This window comes from Ipomoea nil, unplaced genomic scaffold (genome assembly GCF_001879475.1).
Source record: "Ipomoea nil cultivar Tokyo-kokei standard unplaced genomic scaffold, Asagao_1.1 scaffold2926, whole genome shotgun sequence".
In the NCBI taxonomy this organism is placed as follows: Eukaryota; Viridiplantae; Streptophyta; class Magnoliopsida; order Solanales; family Convolvulaceae; genus Ipomoea; species Ipomoea nil.
Window position 1 is genome coordinate 3,566,710 of NW_017619354.1, and position 19,728 is coordinate 3,586,437.

The following is a 19,728-nucleotide window of genomic DNA, read 5'->3' on the forward strand; positions in this document are numbered from 1 at the left end:
GACTAATATGGTCAGTGTAACAATCACAACGTTCATTATAAATAGAGGGAATGTATATAAATTAAGGTAAGCTCTGCGTACCTTAACATACACACTATTATATTCACAACAACTAGAAATATATTGTAATTCAAGATTTTGCACCCACCAATTAATACTAATTCATCACATTATTTTTTTTTTTTTGGATAAATTCATAGATTAACATTATAATAATAAAAATTATGTTAAATTAGTCAATTGGGGGTCACGACTCATTTATCATTTATATCAAATGTCACTTAAAATTCCTTTTAACTAATAATATTTTTATTAGGTGTGTTATATATTAAATTGTACCATATAAAAGTTACACAAATAATATTGTTATGTATGGCAAATTGCCAATAAAATTTCACCAATATATCTGAAAACTAATAATTTTACCAAGTCACTTCTTACATAGTTACATCTTTTGAAGCCAAATAGGCAATCCCGATACCCGTCCTCATATAATAAGCGCCAAAGCCTGAAATATGTTTTACCCGCGCGCGCGAAATTAAAAACCTCCCAGAATCAATATTCACGTTCCCGCCATTGTTACCCATTTTCACCTTTCTTTCTCCCACATAAAGGGCACAAAAATGTTGAATTATCAAAATCTGATTTTTGCTTTAATCCCTAAAACCCAAATATTCATTCCGGAATGGATCTCTCTGATATCGCGAAAAAGCTCGGCCTCTCTCAGAACAAGCCGCTCATACGAAGAGCGGCCGAGCTCCGCCGCCAGGCCGATATCCAATTTGATTCATCCATCATCGGCGTCGTAAGTAATTATCGATTTTTTTCCATCTAGAATTGTCGAAAGTTTTGTTTTCCCTGTTTGACTCCAATTGTGTATATTGATCGATTTTTTGTTTGTTTGTTTTGTTTTACAGGGTGAAGTGTGCAAAGCTATTATCTGCTTAGAAATCGCCGCTTCTGGGTAAGTCTTTATATGCACGAAAATATGGAATTTGATTGTCTATACATGTGTGCATACGGTTTGAGTGGGTTTGCCTTCCCGTGACTTGATGGTTGAATTTGCATGGTATGTGTTTGTGATAATGTTTGAATGGTGATGCTGAATGTAGGATGGAAGTGATATTTGATCGGCAGGCTGCAATCAGGTTGAGTGGGATGAGTGAGAAGGCCTATAATAGATCCTTCAATTCAATGCAGAATGGCATTGGAGTCAAGTAAGTTCTTAATGTTTTCCATATTTTCAGCTGTGAATTTCTGTTACTGGATGTTTGTTTGTTGCCTGAATTCGAGTTATAAATGTAATGTGTTGCATTTCTGTGTAGGAATAAGCTTGATATTAGAGAATTGGCCATTCAGTTTGGGTGCATTAGGCTGATTCCTATTGTTCAGAAGGGTCTATCACTGTGAGTAATGTTATTAACTCTAGTATGCACACTGCATAATTGAAAAGCTGTGGGTTTTATATCTCAATGATAAGCGTCCCAGAGCCATTGAATGATTTACTGATATAACCAATTAGTTGCCTTCAATTATAATAATTGAAATGTGGTTGATTTTCAGATACAAGGACCGGTTTGTTACTTCATTGCCACCTTCTCGTAGGCTAAGTGCTGATTTCACTAGGCCTGTGTTCACTGCTGTAGCATTTTATTTGAGTGCTAAAAAACACAAGGTATTGTCTATATTGTAATTTGTTGGTTTTGTATAACAGATCAATATATGTGCATATGGAAATATTCAGGATATTCCTCATTTTATTTCCCTATTTGTTGTTCATAGCTGAAGGTGGACAAGGATAAGTTAATAGAAGTTTGTGGAACTTCAGAATCTGAATTTGTTAGTGTAAGAACTGCCCTCTTCATTGCATTGCTGTTTAGCTCAAAATTGTCATGTTTACTGACAGTCTCTTGTTACAGGTTTCTACTTCCATGAGGGACCTTTGCTTTGATGTTTTTGGGATCTCAAAAGAAAAGAAAGATGCTAAAGAAGTCAAGGGGAACCGAGGTAACAAGTTATTCTTGAACTGTATGAGTGTCTGAAGAAGTTAGTGCCTTTCCTATTCAAGAAAGGTTAAGAGCTTTGCAAGACACAACAGTTTTTTCACACCTTGGCTTCCTTGTGCAGGGTTGCTTGATGCTTTACCTGAGAAGAGAAGGATTGAGGATGGTGGCTATTCATCTGATGAGGATGAGGTGACACACATTTCATTCTTCAACCAACACCTTATTTTGGAGTCCAACTTTTTTTACTTTTAATATGTTACTGCTTGAAGTTGATGTTGTGTCTTGACAAATTTGCAGTCTTGCTACAAGAAGCGTAAGCGAATGGATGAACAAGATTATGAAAAGTGGAAGTCTGCTGTTGTTGACTCAAATAATCCTGTCAAGGCTAAAGGTGAGGCATCAATATGCTTCTGTGCTGATTTAATTTATAAGTTAAAGGATGTGATGTGTTTGCTTGTAAGCTAATGTGAACTGCACTTGAACCTTCAGCTCCTTTGAAGCGAACCAAGCAAGCCCGGCTCAACTTCCCGAAGAAAGTTCCTGAAACTGAAGTGGAAGCTGCGTGAGATACATGCCCATGGCAGTGTAACTGTGTAAGAAATGAGTCAAAAGATGTTAGCATGCTTAGAGCAAGGAACCAAAAGGGTTTGTATTCATGTGTTTTGATTTATAAGGTGACATGTAAAGTGGGATCCAAAATGCTTACTGCGCTCTACAAGTCTGAGTCTACTGTGTAAATCAAAGGAATTTTTGGGTACATATGCTGTGAGCTGAATATGCTTTGATGTTTCAGTCTGCTCACTTAATCCAAATTATACACATTCTTGTAATGTTTGTACAATAACTCTTGTTTGTTTGGATATTTATAAAAGGAAAAAAGATGTACCTTCGGTCTCTAAATTATTACATTTTAATTTTTAAACATGTTTGAAATGTAATATTAGTCTTTTAATTTATTTAAATATGATCTTTCCATTGTACTTTTATAGAATTATAATTTTTTAAATTTGAAGAATTATAATTCCCCCTTCTCTTCTAAGAAAAGGATTAAATTGTCATTTCTAATTATCTTTATATGTAGTCATAGTAGATAATAGAATATGTAAGTTGATAGATATCCCAAATCACATAGCCGGTCGGGGGTGCAAAGCAAGGAAGATTCAGACACGGCCTAATCTTAGCAGATGGGCAACACTCATGATCTCCGATTGTCATGTAAAGTGCTTGGAGACTGCAGTCAGCCTCTTTAAGTGACCGGCCACCCATGTGGGCTAGGAATGGCAACGGGGCGGGGGCGGGGAGTATACTCCCCGTCCTTGTCCCCGCGACCCCATCCCCGTCCCCGCGGGAAATTTGGCGGGGATGGGGAATCCCTATCCCTGGTCAACCCATAGTCAATATGTGAAAGTAATACAATTTTTAAAAATAAAAAACAAAAAAATTGAAATACATAGTCAATATATTCTAATAATCTAATATATACACATTTAATATTCACCATGCATGCAATGTAATCAATATTCAATATATTCCAAATTTCAATTCATCAAATATATACAGTGTTTGAATAGTACTGACTATGTTTTAAATTTTAATTTTAAAATGTAATAAAACTAATTAACTATATAATATATATAATATATATATTTTTTAATTTTCGGGGGCGGGGCGAGGAGTGGTATCCCCATCCCCGTCTCCGTCCCCGATCTCCGATACTTTTTCCCGTCCCTGTCCCCATCCCCTACGGGGACGGGGCACATTGCCATCCCTAATGTGGGCAGGAGCCTACTTAGGCGGAAATCAGTCGACTTGGGTAAAGCGACTAGGCTCGGTAGTTGGTGTGTCCTCGACTGAGATTATATATGAGACGCGGATGGGTGACCAGCCTCGGTAGTTGGCGTGTCCCCGATTGAATGCCCTGCGGGATTCAGACGGGCGACCCGGCACCGTGGGCGGTGTGTCCTCGACCGGGTACCACTCATGAACTTAATCAGGCGACTAGGCTTCGCGATAGGGATGTCCTCGAGTACTGTGGCCCCTCAGAACGTCTCCTTGGCAGCCAGGACGCCCCCGATTGGGTATGCGTCCAGAGGCAGTTACAGGCAGATTTTGCGGAGATCTCATTATTTATTTAAGTAGCTTCCTTTATTAGTTTAGACAGTTATGGTATGAAGTAGGCCGGATTCCATATCAGAATTGGCTCTACGTAAGCCCTACTTCCCTTATAGAATTGGCTCTACGTCAGTCCTATTTTCCTTGTAGAAAGTTGTACTTTAGTATAAGTATCATTGGGATCACTCTTTTTCTCTCTCGAGATCTATCGAATTTCTGGCACTCAAGCGGCCGAGATAATAGAGAAATAATACCACATTATTCTCTCCATTCTTTTGTTAGGTGTAATTCTCTCCATTCTTTGAATCTTCATTCAGATAAACCTTAGTTCTAGTATTCTATGGTAGTGTTGTCTCGAATGGCATCCCAAAACTGTAAAACCAACCTAAGTGATTATTGATGTATATAGAACTTCGTAGGTAATAGTGATTATAAATAATGTTATATATTTGTATTTTTTGTATGTATTTGAAAAAAAATTAAAAATAAGAAAAAAGATATTTTTTCCAATCTGTTGTAGGATTGAAAAAACGTAAAAAACAACATTTTCAATGGAAAATGGAAAAACAATACTAAAAGGACACTTTTTGTTTTCATTTTTTTAATAGAAATTAATTCTCCTTACAAAAAAAAAAAAACAAAAAAGAAATTAATTCTAGAAACAAAATTTTAGCCTATACATTTCCATTCAATTCAACCCATTGACGTAGTCAAAGTAATTATATTGCTTCCCTAATCTCACCCCTGTCAGGCCGTCACCAGCAACCACTACTGTTTGGTCAATTAAGACTGTGACTGAAAACAAAGAAGTCAACATTACAAAGAGCATCGAAGGGGGCAATGAGAAAGCTCCCTAGTGAGACAAATTTTGAAGGGGCAACTTCTTACACTGTTTTATATTTTATACATTACGTTAAAAGAATTGTACTATACAATATTTTAGACAAACACACTCCTATCGTTATAATTTCAGTTATCTTTTCCACTATTATTACATATATATGGATCCACTATATATTTTCTTATCTTTTTAATAATTATACATGGGCAGCTCAACTGGTCACAAAGGTGAAATTTTAGAAGAATGACCAGGGATCGAGTCTCACCAGCAGTGAGCACAGGTCTAGATTTACATCCTCCCATCTTGTCAGAAAAATGATATCTAAATAAATCTAAGATTTTAACATAAAGTACTAATATTGGGCACCGCGCATAGAAAATACTATATATATATATATATATATATATATATATATATATATATATATAGAGGGTAGGGTTCCAGTGAGAACATGTGCTTATGTGAGAACATGAGAACACATCATGTACATTAATCTAATATTTTTTAATGGTATAGATTAGATTAAGTGTGTGCAAACGCGCATTTAATGTGTGCAAACACATTTAATCGCATTTGCACACATTTAATGCGCGTTCGCACACACTTCATCTAATCTATACCATTAAAAAATATTAGATGGATGCAAATGATTTGTTCTCACGTTTTCACCTAAGCAAATGTTCTCACATAATCTTAAATATATATATATATATATATATATATATATATATATATATATATATATATATATATATATATATATATATAAGGATGAGTTCAGGTGCGAATATAGTCTTCCGTGCGGTTAACACAAAAAGATGCACCTTAAGCATTAAAATGACGTACCTTAAGTACACAAACCACTCACATTAAGCACACAAACAAAACACTTCAAAGAACACAAACCACACACCTAAAGTTTAAAATGGCGGACCTTAAGTACACAAATCACGCACCTTAAGCACACAAACAAAGCAACTTAAGAACACAAACCACGCAATTTAAACATAAAAATCACGCACCTTAAGAAGAAAAATCACGCACATTTGAAGTATTTTAGACACCTCCTTAGATTCACTTTGGCTCCCATTAACTCGAAGTTCATTCAAAAATATCCTGAAAGACATACAATTGTCTTCAATTCAATGGTGTATGCACCTAAGGATATAAACAAATGAATTAAGACACATTTTGCATAAAATCAAAGTATCTTTCACTCAAAATGAGTCTATATATGGGGTAAAAATATAGACATAAACACACTTATTAGTGAGAGAGATTGTTGGAATAAAAATAGCCTTAGTCATATTCGGTTAAGTTGAAAAAGATTCAAATAATATCATCTATATCCTCATAAGTACTAAGAAATCATATATAAATAAATCAAACAATAAAATCACAATTTAAAATAGGGAAAATGACACTTTTTCCCCCTGAGTTATGTACTTATAGCACTTTTCCCCCCTCAATTATTCAAGTGGCTATTTTTCCCCCTAAAATGTTAAATGGACATATTTACCCTTAAAATAAATATTTTATTTATTTTTCTTCTCCAACAAATTATGACCATAATTTGGTTCAAACCAAATAAACACTATAGCAACCAAACCGAAATATTCCAATTACAATTTAGAATCGAAACTCGATATTTAGAGTTTATTAAAATCCCGGAACGGACGGTTCATGTTCCGAACTGAAAAAATAAAATACATTTATTGTTGAATTTAGATTATTTTTAAAATAAAAATAAATTTTTAAAATAAAAACGGTTCAAAATCGCGAATCGGGTCCGTGAACCGCTGGTTCACGGTTCAGGATCCAATTTTTTTGATTCATAATTTTAATAAATTGAAATCCAAATATTGGGTTCTAGATCTAAATCATAACCGGAAACTTTTAATTCGATTGCTATAGTGTCTGATTCAGTTCGAACCGAATCGTGGTCATCCCTACGTATACGCAATAATTTGTTGGAGAAGTAAAATAAATAAAATGTTTATTTAAGGGTATAAATGTCAATTTAATATATTAGGGGGAAAAACCACCACTTTTAGAATAATTGAAGGGGTTAATGTGCTTACCTAAATAATTGAAGGGGGAAAAGTGCTATAAGTATATAACTCAGGGGGAAAAAGTGCCATTTTCCCTTTAAAATATGTAATTATTTATTTAGAAAAAGATTCAATAGGCTATCAAACTATAGTTTAAAAAATAATTAGGCTATTAAATTAAAAAAAAATTAATTAGACACTTAAAGTCATCACTTTGATGTAATTTAGAAGATAGCTTGTTAAATTGAAGCAATCCACAAGTAAAGTGGCAATTTTTTTTTTTTTTAATAAATACCGCCGTAATTCTTTTATAACAAAGTAAAATAACAGTTCCCCAACTTTTTCTTCAAACACACATTCATTTTTTTATATTAATTTATTTGAATTAAATTATAAATTAAAATATTTTTATCATTATTTAAAGGTAATTCATAAAACCAAGTGGCTTGTAGTGCACTAGTACCCGATTGGTCCCCTAAGTAGGAAGTGATAAGTTCGAATCTCACATAACACAAATAGTGTGTATATATAGGGTATCCCCTTCCTTATAATCAAAAAACACCCGTAAGTCCGTAACGGACTAATTGATTTGTTTAATTGAAATTAAATTATTAATTTTTGTTTATAGTTGAGATTTATTTAAGCGTTTTTTCTAATTTTATTGAAAAAATGTACTAATAAATTAAATTATTTTTTTCCATAAAAAATAAATAAAATTATTTAAATATTAGAGGTGGACTGGTCTAGGTCAACTTTGTGAACCGGCCCATTGGATTAGCTGGTGATTCCCGTCGTCAAAGTTTGACAAGCTGGACAAAAAGGTCCGGAGAAACTTGCGACGAAAATGCTTTTTTGATCGCCTTTCGCGGCTGCTCTCTCTTGCTTTCCATTGTGCCACGTTTTCGACAGTCTCAAAATATCTGCCAACAAGTGTACAATTGAATTGATAGTATCAAGGGCGATAATATTAATATATATGACTAAGAACAACCAACTCCATATTATTTATTTATTCTCTCTGCATCCAAAGCTTCCTATCAATCAATCGTAATTTATTGCTCATCTTTTTCTATTTAATTTTCCAACAATTTGTTGACTTGAAACCCTAGTTATTGTGTCTGTTTGAATTGAGCGGAGAGTTGTGATTGAGATGGAGTACGTTTCGGATGAATTGCTGGGGACGTTTGTGCCTATAGTGGTGTATTGGCTGTACTCAGGACTGTATTCGTTGCTGGGGGGTTTGGAGGGTTACAGGTTGCACTCGAAGAAGGATGAAGATGAGAAGAACTTAGTTACTAAGATGGAAGTTGTGAAAGGTGTGATTCTCCAACAGGCTGTGCAGGCAGTTGTTGCCACCATCCTCTTCGCGGTATGCTTCAATTCTCATTCTCCTACTCTTTTTTTGGTAGTGGGGCCCGAGTGAATGAATTTGATGGAAATTTTTCTGTGCTGATTGAAGGATTTTTTCCTTTTCTGGTTTGCCTATGCCTATTTGGTATTATCATAGATATCTGCTGATGTGTTAATGATGAATATATGCTTTGTTCGTATGATTGATTATAATTTTCTTGGAAATATGCTTTAAGAGATGTTGAAGTGATTTATTTCCTTGTTTGGACCTAATCCACGGAATAGAAGTGTGAGAGGAGGGATTATAGGTAATTAATTAGTAAGATAGTGGATGAAACAAAATTTTTCCTAAATCTGCCCCTACATTACATATATATGATATATCAAGCTTTTAATGGATTTGGAATGTTTTTTAAATGTTCAATAAGTTGTTACACCCCAGGAATATTAGTTGTTTCTTTTAGTTATAGGTGGTTTTTGGTTGGTTTGATTTATCACATCCAATGAACTGTAGTTGTTTCTTTTACTTTATTTAGGTTCAACTTACTTGGGGGTGACCCTGCAGCATAATTGCAGAAACCCACAGGATTATTTAAATTTTAGGGCATCAAGTATAAAGTTATTGCGTTGAGGCAACAAGGATAATAGTGTCGTTAATGAGTTTTGTGTCATATGGGGAACATTGAAGATTATACCTCTAATATAGGAATTAGGAATATAAATTAGCTTGATCAATTATGTGTCTGTTAGCTGATTTATGAAAGTGGTTGTTGTTTTGGCCAACAACATGCCTTTCTTGTTTTCATCGTCTATGTGGTTTTGCTAATATCAGGCAGAGTTGCTGAATCTTGAGGTAATGATTTATGGCTAATACCAATTTAGGGCCCTGTCCATTACAGAAATTTTACAAATCAAGATTTTGAAGAACTGTGCTAAGGCATTGGTTTAAGGAACTTTCAATTCTTTGTTTAGCTGTAGGATAGGGCCTTCTTTCCCATATTGCTTATCAGTCCTTTGAACTTTGGAGTCTTTTTTATTCTGCATATTTCAAAAGATTAGAAAGAAGTTGCCAGCTTAAGATAGGGGTAGAATGAGTATAAGATTGTATATAGTTGAGATGGCAATATAATGAGTTTCTAGTTTATGTGTTTTATGGAATTAAAAGTTGTATTTATTTCCTAAACTGAATAGGACCTCTCTGTGCCAAATATCCTGCCAGCTTTTATAGACATTTTTTAATTAATAACCAATAACTTAATCTTTCTTTATTAGAACATAAAATGAATGGGATAAGCATTATAAAAATGTGGCTTTAGATAGACCTGCATTTCAAAATATTGGCTTTCTGAAAGACGAAGCTGCATTAACAAAAAGCATCTTTCCAACCTGTTCTTGTCTAAACAGAATACTTTACAAGCACTAGACCCAGGACTTCCTTCATCTGCAACAGTTATTGCCTGAAACTTACAGTGTTTACTGGTCCACTCACCAACAACCAGCTTGCCCAAATCACATAAACAGGTGGTAGTGTTCTAGAGTTAGTCTTCAAAGCTAAAAAGAAAGTCATACAAGTCAAAAACTTGTTTCTGTGAGAAGAGAGTTTTAGAGGGGAGATTAAGTCCATTTTCATTTCTTCATATACTATGTTTCTTTTTGTTCCCATGCTTGACTTTTGTTGAGAGAGAGAGAGAGAGAGGACTTTATTTTTGGGAACTATGGAGTTAGAAAAGAAAAGAAAGCTAAAGGAGAATTTGAGATTAATGAAATATGAGTGGCATTCATAAGACACATTTAAGGAATAAAACTTGCTAAACCACATTTACAAAGTACACTTTTGCTGAATATCTATTATTGAAAATGTGATCTTAGAGTAAGGAAATATGAGTAGATTCAGAAGATGCATTTAAGGAATGAAGCTTGCTAAACTGCATTTACAAAGTGCACTTTTGCAAAATATCTACTATTGAAATGTGAAAGCCACATATTTGAAAAGTCACTTATATAAAAAAGTTGCATATTGTATTAGCTTTTGGTAAAACACTTCCAAATCATTATATTTCAGTAAAAGTTCTCTCACCACAAGATTCTTAAATCATCATTGCACATCTATTTTTTTGTGGTGTAGATGTGTAATCAAGAATTCCTAACTATTTGCTGCTGGCTTCTAAAATAGGATGAAACATATATTGCTCCCTGGTGGTCCTTTTTTTGTAGTGTAGTGAAGGATTGTCACCCCTTGGTGCCTTATAATAAAGTTATACACTCACCTATCAAAGAGAATGATCTAACGAGTGAAAAGTCAATACTTGAGCGATTTAACTGCATTATGCCACAGTTAGAAGCTTCTAAGGCTGTATGCAATTCGATCACATATTATAATTTAGTCATTGCTTATGATGAGTACTTTAATTTGTGTGAAAGTTTTACTTAATGGTTGTTTCATCTGTTTTGACATTTCATTCAATGTACGTTTTGGTTTTAACTTTTAACATAAGTGAGGTAATGTTCCTAATTCCATAGTCTTATTGGCCATAGTGAAACTTCTTGTTCTGGCTCTTGTATCAGTTTTGACATTTAATATCAGGTGTGGGAACTGGGAACATAATACAACTGAATAATGAGGAGTTAATTTGCTCCTTTTCTAAGCTACCCATGTGATTATGCCGAGTCTATTTGGATGGTCCAAGAAATTGATTATGCCGAGTCTATTTGGATGGTCCAAGAAATTGATTTTATTCCCTTTTTGTTGCACTACGTTGATGCAATTAATATGGAACATAAAATACTTCTTAGTTGGGGACTACTATACCTTGTTTTGGTGCATATACTTCATTAACAAGTCTTGCACCTCTGTCACTTTGTTAGTCATCTGCTTTTCATGTGTCAACTTTTGTGTGGTATATGGTGCTTTTAATTCTTATTTCTAGACATCTGTTTCTGTGCAGGTCACTGCAAATGATAGTGAGACTGTCGTAGATCAGCAGGCATCAGGTCTTGTTCTTGCAAGGCAATTTATTGTTGCTATGGTGGTGTTAGATACGTGGCAATATTTTATGCACAGGTACATGCACCAAAACAAGTTTTTGTATAGACACATCCATTCTCAGCATCATCGACTTGTTGTCCCGTATGCTTTTGGAGCTCTATACAATCATCCTCTAGAGGGACTTCTTCTTGATACCGTTGGTGGTGCTATGGCTTTCCTTGCCTCGGGCATGTCTCCTCGGGTTTCAATTTTCTTTTTCTCCTTTGCCACCGTCAAGACTGTTGATGATCACTGTGGACTATGGTTACCAGGGAATCTATTCCAAACCTTCTTTAAGAATAACTCAGCGTACCATGACATTCATCACCAGTTATACGGCACCAAGTACAACTTTTCACAACCTTTCTTTGTAACATGGGATAGAATACTTGGCACTTACATGCCTTATGAACTAGAGCGAAGAGCAGATGGGGGTTTCGAAGCTAGGCCTACTAAAGATTGCAACGACGAATAACAAGGCCAATTTTAATTGTTTCTCACAGAATATTTTGCTTCTCAGACATTTGATGACATTTCAGTTTGTATATATAATATATCCATATATTTGCATATATTGTTGTATATTTTGTTGCTCTTTGTTGATTAGTGTGTTTGTGATTAATAAAAAAGTTCAGTTTAGAGATTGATATTTGATCCCTCTGTTTCCATTTTTTTCTGATGGAATTGGATATCTTTTTCTTTCGCTTTCATCTATTTATATCCAAGCGGACTTTTTTGAGTTGGCTTAGAAATTTGTATTACCAGGGCATTCAGGGGTGTGGATGTGGCTCTATTTTCACACTTCACCTTCCTCATTAAACCATCTGCTTAGTTGTAATGGGCTTTGATTCAATGGAGGACCATCCCATTAATGGATGGAGCTTTAATTTTTTTTCAACGAACCAATATGCTTGGATCTTATCTGTTCTACATTAATTACCAAGATGTTTGTTCAAGATAATGAAAGGCCATCTATCCTCTTTTTAGTGTGTGTGTGTTGAAAAAAGGCTATCTATCTAATAAATTGATTCCTCATTATTTTTCTTAGCAAGTGTTTAGTATATGTGCATTATTATATACGGACTAATATAAAGTGAGTGTTTTTTCAATTGTTTATATATACTAGGCACATGTAGTTAACATATTATGTGTCTTCAATTTATTTATAGGTATATAATATGTTAATTGAATGTTATGAATTGATTTTTTATTTTATTTTAATTTTTTTCAAGTTTGTTTGATGGATTGAATGGTAGGCTTTATATTTGGGTTCAAGTGCAAGTATAGCTTCCCGTGCGGTTGTACGATTAACTCAAAAAGACGCACCTTAAGAACACAAACCACGCATCTAAAGTTTCAACAACTGACGCACATTAAGCATGCAAATCACGCACCTTAATAAGGAAAACAACGCACCTTAAGAAGGAAAATCACGCACTTAAAGTTTTAGGCCGACGCACCTTAAGTACACAAACCACGCACCTAAAGTTTTAAAAATGGCACACCTTAAGTTTCAACAACTGACGCACTTTAAACATACAAGTCACTCACTTTAAGAAGAAAAACATTGCCACCGCATTTTTTTTAATCATTGTTAATCTTGAACGCAACCGCACAACTGCATATATATATATATATATATATATATATATATATATATATATATATATATATATATATATATTATTTAAAATATAATCCTTAATGAAACAAGGTAATATTATATTCTACAATCCAAATCAAACACATAAGTAATCTTACATTACCAAAATCTCACGTTACCTTCTTGGAGGTAATCATATTACCTGGGGTAATCCAAGATTCTGTGAACCAAACACCCCTTATACGATAGTTATCTTGGAGTCAACTTTCTCCCTTAAATATTCTTATTAAATGACCACATACTACTACTCAAAATTAGGTCTCCGGTTTCATTTGCTTTTATGGCTCTTTATGGTCACCATAGGTCTTGGTTTGCTTCTCCAATCCGGTGGTACCAACAGCGTGGTTTGTCATTTCTGGTCACCGGACGGCGAAGTGGGTAGATGGACAGTCAATCAGTCTCTGACTCTAAACAAAACAACATGATACATGCATATATATGTTAACTGGACACACTTTTTCCTTTTCTTTTTTTGGTACTATAACTTTTTAATACTTTATAATCAGATTGATTCTGACTAATATAAAGTTAAGTTAGTCTTGAAATTTATTCATTCATAAAGTTGAAATTATATACTTTAGTTAATGGACTAAGTTGTGAATATGATGCAACACATACACATGCCAGCTAGTAATGTGTTTTGCTTTTAGTAGACTTTTCTTAAGGTGGTGGCATAAGCCTGATGTCTTGTCAATTTTTGGATTTTAGTTATACCTTTGTATATATCTTGACTATATATTTTTGAAGCTGTAGTGTTTCTTCATTTCCTTCATTATTGACGTTTTGGCAACCACCTTTGATGCCGACATCCAGTATGCCCTTTTGTTTAAGTGTGATATACTGATATGTATAGATCAATTATCAAAGTTATTTGACTTTAACCTGCTAGAGTGTGGTTGAGTGAAAAAGACTGACTTTAACTTGAAGTGTAGTTGAGTGGAAGAGACTCATCCATTCTTAATTAAAGGTCACATCAAGGGTTCGATTCCTGACTTTGGGTATGAAGCAGCTTCGATCCCTAGCTTTGGGTATGAAGCAGATGTCTACAATTCATAATCACTGTGTCCAACAGTAAGTAAAAACACGGGATAAACAAAAAAAAAAACTCAATTCTTTTCAAAGTTATTGATTTTCTTGGTTTGAAGCAAATAATTATGAACAACCTAAGTTGATCAACCTTCAATTCTTATGTTCTTTTGTCGTTAGTGCCACAAAGTGAGATTTGATTTTAAATACAATGTAATAGATCTGTATTATTTTATCTACATCTAATGAGTTAAATTTGAAATGTTTTATTGTGGGGCATCATTATTTAAAATTTGGGAAAAAAAATTGATATGACAAGATCTTGTATATTATATTGATGAGTTAATTGTGATATTTGACAATTAGTGGAATAAAGCAAGTGATTATAAGCGGCACAAGTATATATTAAGCCCGCGTTGATCCCTACCTTTCAAATATTGCATGCCTTGGTGCCCATACGCGACACGACAATCTAGTATGTATCCGTACTTCATAGTTATTAGTTAGGTTGTTGTTCTGTTAACTCAGACCTAAATGAAATATAATGCATGAGGGTCTTCGCTCTGACTACATATAATATATGTTAGTTATTCTGTTCACTCATACCTAAAATGAATGTTCTTCCTTTTTCTTTTTAGGGTACACTTTTTTTTTGAAAACTCTTTTTAGGGGTACACTAATACATGATTCTTTATGAAACTTTTTCTTCTTTTCTTTTAAGTTTTACAATGCCCATAGGTAAGCTTTTGAAATTGCTCCGGTTGAGAAATTTGCAGTCACTATTTAAGTGTGCAGTGGATAAATCCCTCATTGTGACCCTTGGGTAAGTCTATGAGACTATGACTGTCTCAAACCCCGCTTTGTGACCCTAACTGGTAAAAAATAATTCAACTTAAGTTGTTTATAGCTGATCGGTTCAAATCAAAAGTGTCAATATGCCGTTCCCATTATTGAGCTTTATTTGTGTTTTTCTCTTGGCATTATATGATGGGACATGTATGGATGGGATCCTTACATCTTCCTGTAGGGTAGGCATCTGTGATAATGAAGGTGGTTAGCCAACCCTGAGTTGTGATCGGAAAATTGTGATTCTCATGAAACCAGCGAGCTACCTTACAAGACATTCTTAGCTTACATTGTTTTCATCATCAATGGTGGTGGTGTCCCCATTCTTAATTCATTCTCCTATTTCAGATGTCTGTTACATCCCTGTCCCTTTTAAGCTTTCATGGGTGGGGGAGAAGAGAATGGTGGATTCTCCTCCATTATTATTAGCAGCCCGGACTAGGCATCTCACTATCATTATCTGACAAAAGAGAAATGTGCAGTGGTGGATCAATACAAAAGATTATTCAGTCCAATACTATGTTTAATTTGCAGTCTCAGAGAAAGCTCTAATGGCAGAAATCTCAGCGCAGATTCATTGCTATTATTGCCTGAGCTAATCAGAGAATTTTGGGTTACTATTAGAATGGCACAATTTCAAGCTAGATTTTGTGGATTTAAAGCTGTTCTTTCAATAGTGTTTTCCAAATTGAAGCTTTTAATTTGTTCTCATGTTCTAGTGCAAGGACCAAGTCCAGCACCAAGTGGCTAGGAGATTGTTGGGTAGAGGTCTGAAGGACTAAGTCCAACACTTGACTCTCGAAAATGTGACCGTATAAGAAATTAAAGTTACGTTTTCACTACTGGCTATAATTTTTGGCATTAAATGGTAAGCGTTTGAGGCTAACAGTTTTTCTGAAGAGTGAGATGGGAAAGGTAAGTGGAGATTATGTATCCATATATGGTATGCTTCCTAAAAATGGAGAACAGAAGTTTGGGCTTTTTCAGTGTTTATCCAAATGCATACATCCAAAATAGCAGAGAACTATGGACAAAGAAGATGCTAACAGAGTCCATCCATACACACGTGAAATGGACTCTTTTTATTCATGGAAATTCAGTTTTGAGAAGTGAAATCTACATATATATCTAGATATACAATACATGCGCCTCGCGGTGAGAGATCGAGGCGGAGAATGATCCTGCATTTCTGTCACCAAAACCTGTTCCTATCTTGCTCTCAGCATGAAACCTTGTCAATGGCAGAAAGGCCTCGGAGCTGTGGTGCTTTCGAGCCCCCCCGGGCCCGGGGGGTGTCTTTTCGCTTGCTGTTCTGTATGCGTCTCCAGCAACGACAACCGCCTTCTGGCTCTTGCACCCGAGGAGAATGCTTGGGAGCCGCTTTGGCTTCTCCTTGGCCACCAATTCTCTTCCATTTTGGATTGATCTGTGAAAGGTTGCTGAGGAGGAGAGAGTTTTTGGGTCTTCTGTGTCGGATGCTACGGAGAAATCAGCTGCGCTGGCTGTCACGACGCTCCACTCGATGCTGGCTTCGCTTGGGGCGTAAGATGTTGTTGGGGTGAGACAGGGAAGGAATGGATTGGAGCTGCCCGGGAAGCTCTCGATCTCGAACAAGTCTGAGCTTGCTTCGCTTGCTGTATCGTAGTCAATCCCGTTGGAGCTCAGGGGGTTTTCGGTCTCTGATCTTGGAGCAATTGCATCCCAAGCCACCATTGTTAGCCTTCTCTCAAGGTTGAAGGATTTCCTCCCTGCAGGCTTATTATCCAGTACAGGAGAGCCAAAAACTTCTATGGAGTTTCTCTTCATTTCCTCTTTGTCCTCTTGCAGCCTCTTCTTATTAGCCCCCTGGTTTCCATTTCTGGGATAGAAAACTGGGAAATCCTTGATTTCCACACTGTCTCTACTTCTGCTGAGGGGTGGCTTTTCGCCCTTTTTTTCCTCAACATCAAGAGAATTCTTGTCTTTGCAGGAGCAATAATTGCAGCCAATGCTAGCCAAGAAACTCTTCCTGCCAAATCTGCTAGAGTTCTTGGGCTGCTGATCAGTTCTTGGCACTTTCTGAACCAGCAAACTTCTGCTATTCCAGCTCGATTCAGATCGGGTGCTGGGAGTTCTTGGCCGGCTTTTTGGCTTCACAGGATCTACTACTACTACTACCTCCTCTGCTGGATCATTCTTCTTATTATGATGGTACTTTGGGGTGCTGGTTGCACCATTCCTAGGATGTTCTTCTTCTTCTTCTTCTTCTTCTTCCACTGCTTCTCTGAAGTACTTTTCTGCAGAAAAAACGTCGATTTCTCCGTCTTCTGCTTTGTTTGCCTCTAGATGGACATGCTTTCTGGTGCCAGAAATGAAGGGATTAACACCAATCTTGAGTTCAAAGCTTTCTTCATCACCACAGTTCAAGTATGAAGGAAAGGAGATGGCTTTTGTGGTTTTGGTGTTTGGTTCTGAAGTTAACACAACCATAGCCATTGAAACAAACAATTTTTTTGGGTACAGAAATAGTTTTTTGGTAATTTGTTTTTAACAAGCAAACAAAGAGGGAAATGATTCAATAGAAGAAGTATTATGAAGGCAGGTCTATTAAGGATCTGAGCTTAAACACTATATAGAATTTGAAAAGTTCTTTGAAGAAACAGAAATGGCTCCTCATATAATTATAGGATGAGATGGGACAGGGAGGGCTCCGTTACTTTCATTGAAGGAGACGTTAACAATTACATCTTAATTCCGAGAGTTTCTCATAACCTTTATCTTATAGGGTAAATCTTAGACGAAAATCATCACACAGAGTGCTGTACACATTTCTACTTTACATCCTATGACTGTCAACGAAGTTAAATCATTAATTTTTTTAGATTGGTTGACCAATTAAGTTATGTTCCAAAAGTGAAGCGAAAAAGATGTTAGCTAATAAAGATGGTAACTCTTCTCTTGATATCAAATCATCTTTACATAAGATTTTTGGTTCATTGTGATAGTGACCTTTGCTTGTTAGCACAATTTTAAGCAAATACCATGATTGGGTTGGTTAACATATATGACTATGCTTATTTTAATTCTTTATTTTTTTTTATTATTAAAAAAAAGGATTTTTTTTTTTTCAATTAGAACATATAGCTTATATATTGCACTGATTGTTTTGAATTTTTATTTTCTTTCTTTTTGTGTGTTTTTATTTTAACCTTGTCAAACACTTTATGATTTGATGACATTATTATTGGTCTGTGTAAGAAAGGTCTAGGTTCATAGTTTTATTCCAATCAGAGTTAACAGAATTGTTAAAGGGGTACTATTGATAAGTTGGAGTATACTAGGAAAAAAAATTTCTAAAAGTTCTGGATGATTTGAAAAAATATAAGCCATAAAAAGATACATGAGCATAGTTGTTCAATCAAAACCTCACAGCAGTGTCATTGTCCCAAATGCAATTAAAAATGAATTGATGGTAAAATTCTGGAATGTAAATACTTTGCCCCACTTAAAAGTTACTTGAAATTCACCAATTAGACAATTATCAATTAAGACTTACTTTTTTGACTAATTAAAAAAATTATACAAAAACTAATGGACTTTTTTTAAAATAAAAAAATAAAAAATTCCATCCATCTAAAGGTGATTGGAAACCTTAACAAAATTTAATTTTGAACCACTTTTTGAATCAAAAAATTGACAATCAATTTAAAGTTTAAAAAAGTTTACTTCTATATATATATATTTTCAATTTTAATTTTAATTAATTATTTTATTTAAAATTAGTTCTAAAAATTAATTTTAAAATCGGTAACCTACAATTTCAGGTAAACAGGTTATTTTGGACCTAATTGCATAATTTTGTGTTGTTCAGGGACCCAATTGCATCTTTTTAAAGTTCGGTGACCTAATTGCACTTTGATGTGCAGTTGGGTGACCTATTTGACCCTTATTTCTATTTTTTTCCAACTCAAATTAAGTGTTCTCTGTATCACTATTAGGAAAAAAGGTCAAATAAGCCCCTAAACTTTATCTGAAAAGTCAATTAAGTCTCTAAACTTTTAAAAAATTCAATTACACCATTGAACATGTTAAATTGAGACAACCAAGTCCAAGAATTGATAAATGACCTGCTATTACAGGTCATTTCAGTTTCTGGTGAACATTCGGCGACAGGCGAACCGTCGTCGGTCGCCATTTACTAGAGAAGGAGACTAGTTGGCCGCCTTCCATGGAGAAGGCGAACTGCTCGCCTTCCCCCAGCAGAAGGCGACCACCTTCTCATTTTGGTCGCCTTTCGCCGAGGGAAGGCGAACTGCTCGCCTTCTCCCTTGAAGGCGACCAACTCTGGTCGCCTTCTTTGGTAGTCGTCGCCGGTCACCAGAAACTTAAATGACATGTAATAGCAGGTCATTTACCGGTTCTGGACTTCATTGCCTCAATTTAACGTTGTCCAAGGGTGTAATTGAACTTTTTAAAAGTTTAGAGGCCTAATTGACTTTTTAGGTAAAGTTTAAGGGCTTATTTGACCATTTTTCCTCACTATTATTCCTTCCCAGGTTTGGACTCTCTCCTCTTTACTCGATCTTCCCTTCACAAAAAAAAAAAAAGTTTTATGAATTGAAATAATATACTCTTTGCTGATGAAATTCATAAATAAACTTTCATGTGTGGATGAACACATGTTCACTACAAATTAATAAATGTGATTTTCATGCGTCTCACATCGACTACTGATAAAAATCTGGGTCAATAGATGTATATCTTTCTTTGTGTGTCAAGATTTCAAAAAAGTTCTCTCATGGAATCAAACAAAATACTTTTCCCTTCTT

At 35.1% G+C, this 19,728-nt stretch overlaps 3 protein-coding genes and 1 long non-coding RNA gene across 4 annotated transcripts; 3 read left to right on the forward strand and 1 right to left on the reverse strand.

The window, feature by feature from the left end:
* The first annotated feature begins 560 nt into the window (after positions 1 to 560).
* On the forward strand, positions 561 to 2,906 carry LOC109161749 (origin of replication complex subunit 6). Its single transcript, XM_019310249.1, has 10 exons — positions 561 to 805; positions 918 to 964; positions 1,113 to 1,217; positions 1,326 to 1,406; positions 1,564 to 1,675; positions 1,783 to 1,845; positions 1,920 to 2,007; positions 2,128 to 2,195; positions 2,304 to 2,397; positions 2,496 to 2,906. Exons 1-10 carry the CDS (start codon positions 686 to 688, stop codon positions 2,570 to 2,572), a joined length of 855 nt encoding a protein of 284 aa, XP_019165794.1. The 5' UTR covers positions 561 to 685; the 3' UTR covers positions 2,573 to 2,906.
* Positions 2,907 to 7,953: 5,047 nt separating this feature from the next.
* Positions 7,954 to 12,034, forward strand: LOC109161813 (sphinganine C4-monooxygenase 1-like). Its single transcript, XM_019310342.1, has 2 exons — positions 7,954 to 8,379; positions 11,306 to 12,034. The coding sequence occupies exons 1-2, from the start codon at positions 8,161 to 8,163 to the stop codon at positions 11,858 to 11,860; spliced, it is 774 nt and encodes a 257-aa protein (XP_019165887.1). The 5' UTR covers positions 7,954 to 8,160; the 3' UTR covers positions 11,861 to 12,034.
* On the forward strand, positions 8,390 to 11,129 carry LOC109161815. The gene is made up of 2 exons (XR_002050959.1): positions 8,390 to 9,978; positions 10,041 to 11,129. It is a non-coding gene; the product is annotated as an uncharacterized LOC109161815 (long non-coding RNA).
* Positions 12,035 to 15,892: 3,858 nt separating the features above from the next.
* On the reverse strand, positions 15,893 to 17,530 carry LOC109161811 (protein PHYTOCHROME KINASE SUBSTRATE 1). Its single transcript, XM_019310339.1, has one exon. It carries the CDS (start codon positions 17,393 to 17,395, stop codon positions 16,049 to 16,051), a length of 1,347 nt encoding a protein of 448 aa, XP_019165884.1. The 5' UTR covers positions 17,396 to 17,530; the 3' UTR covers positions 15,893 to 16,048.
* Positions 17,531 to 19,728: the final 2,198 nt, after the last annotated feature.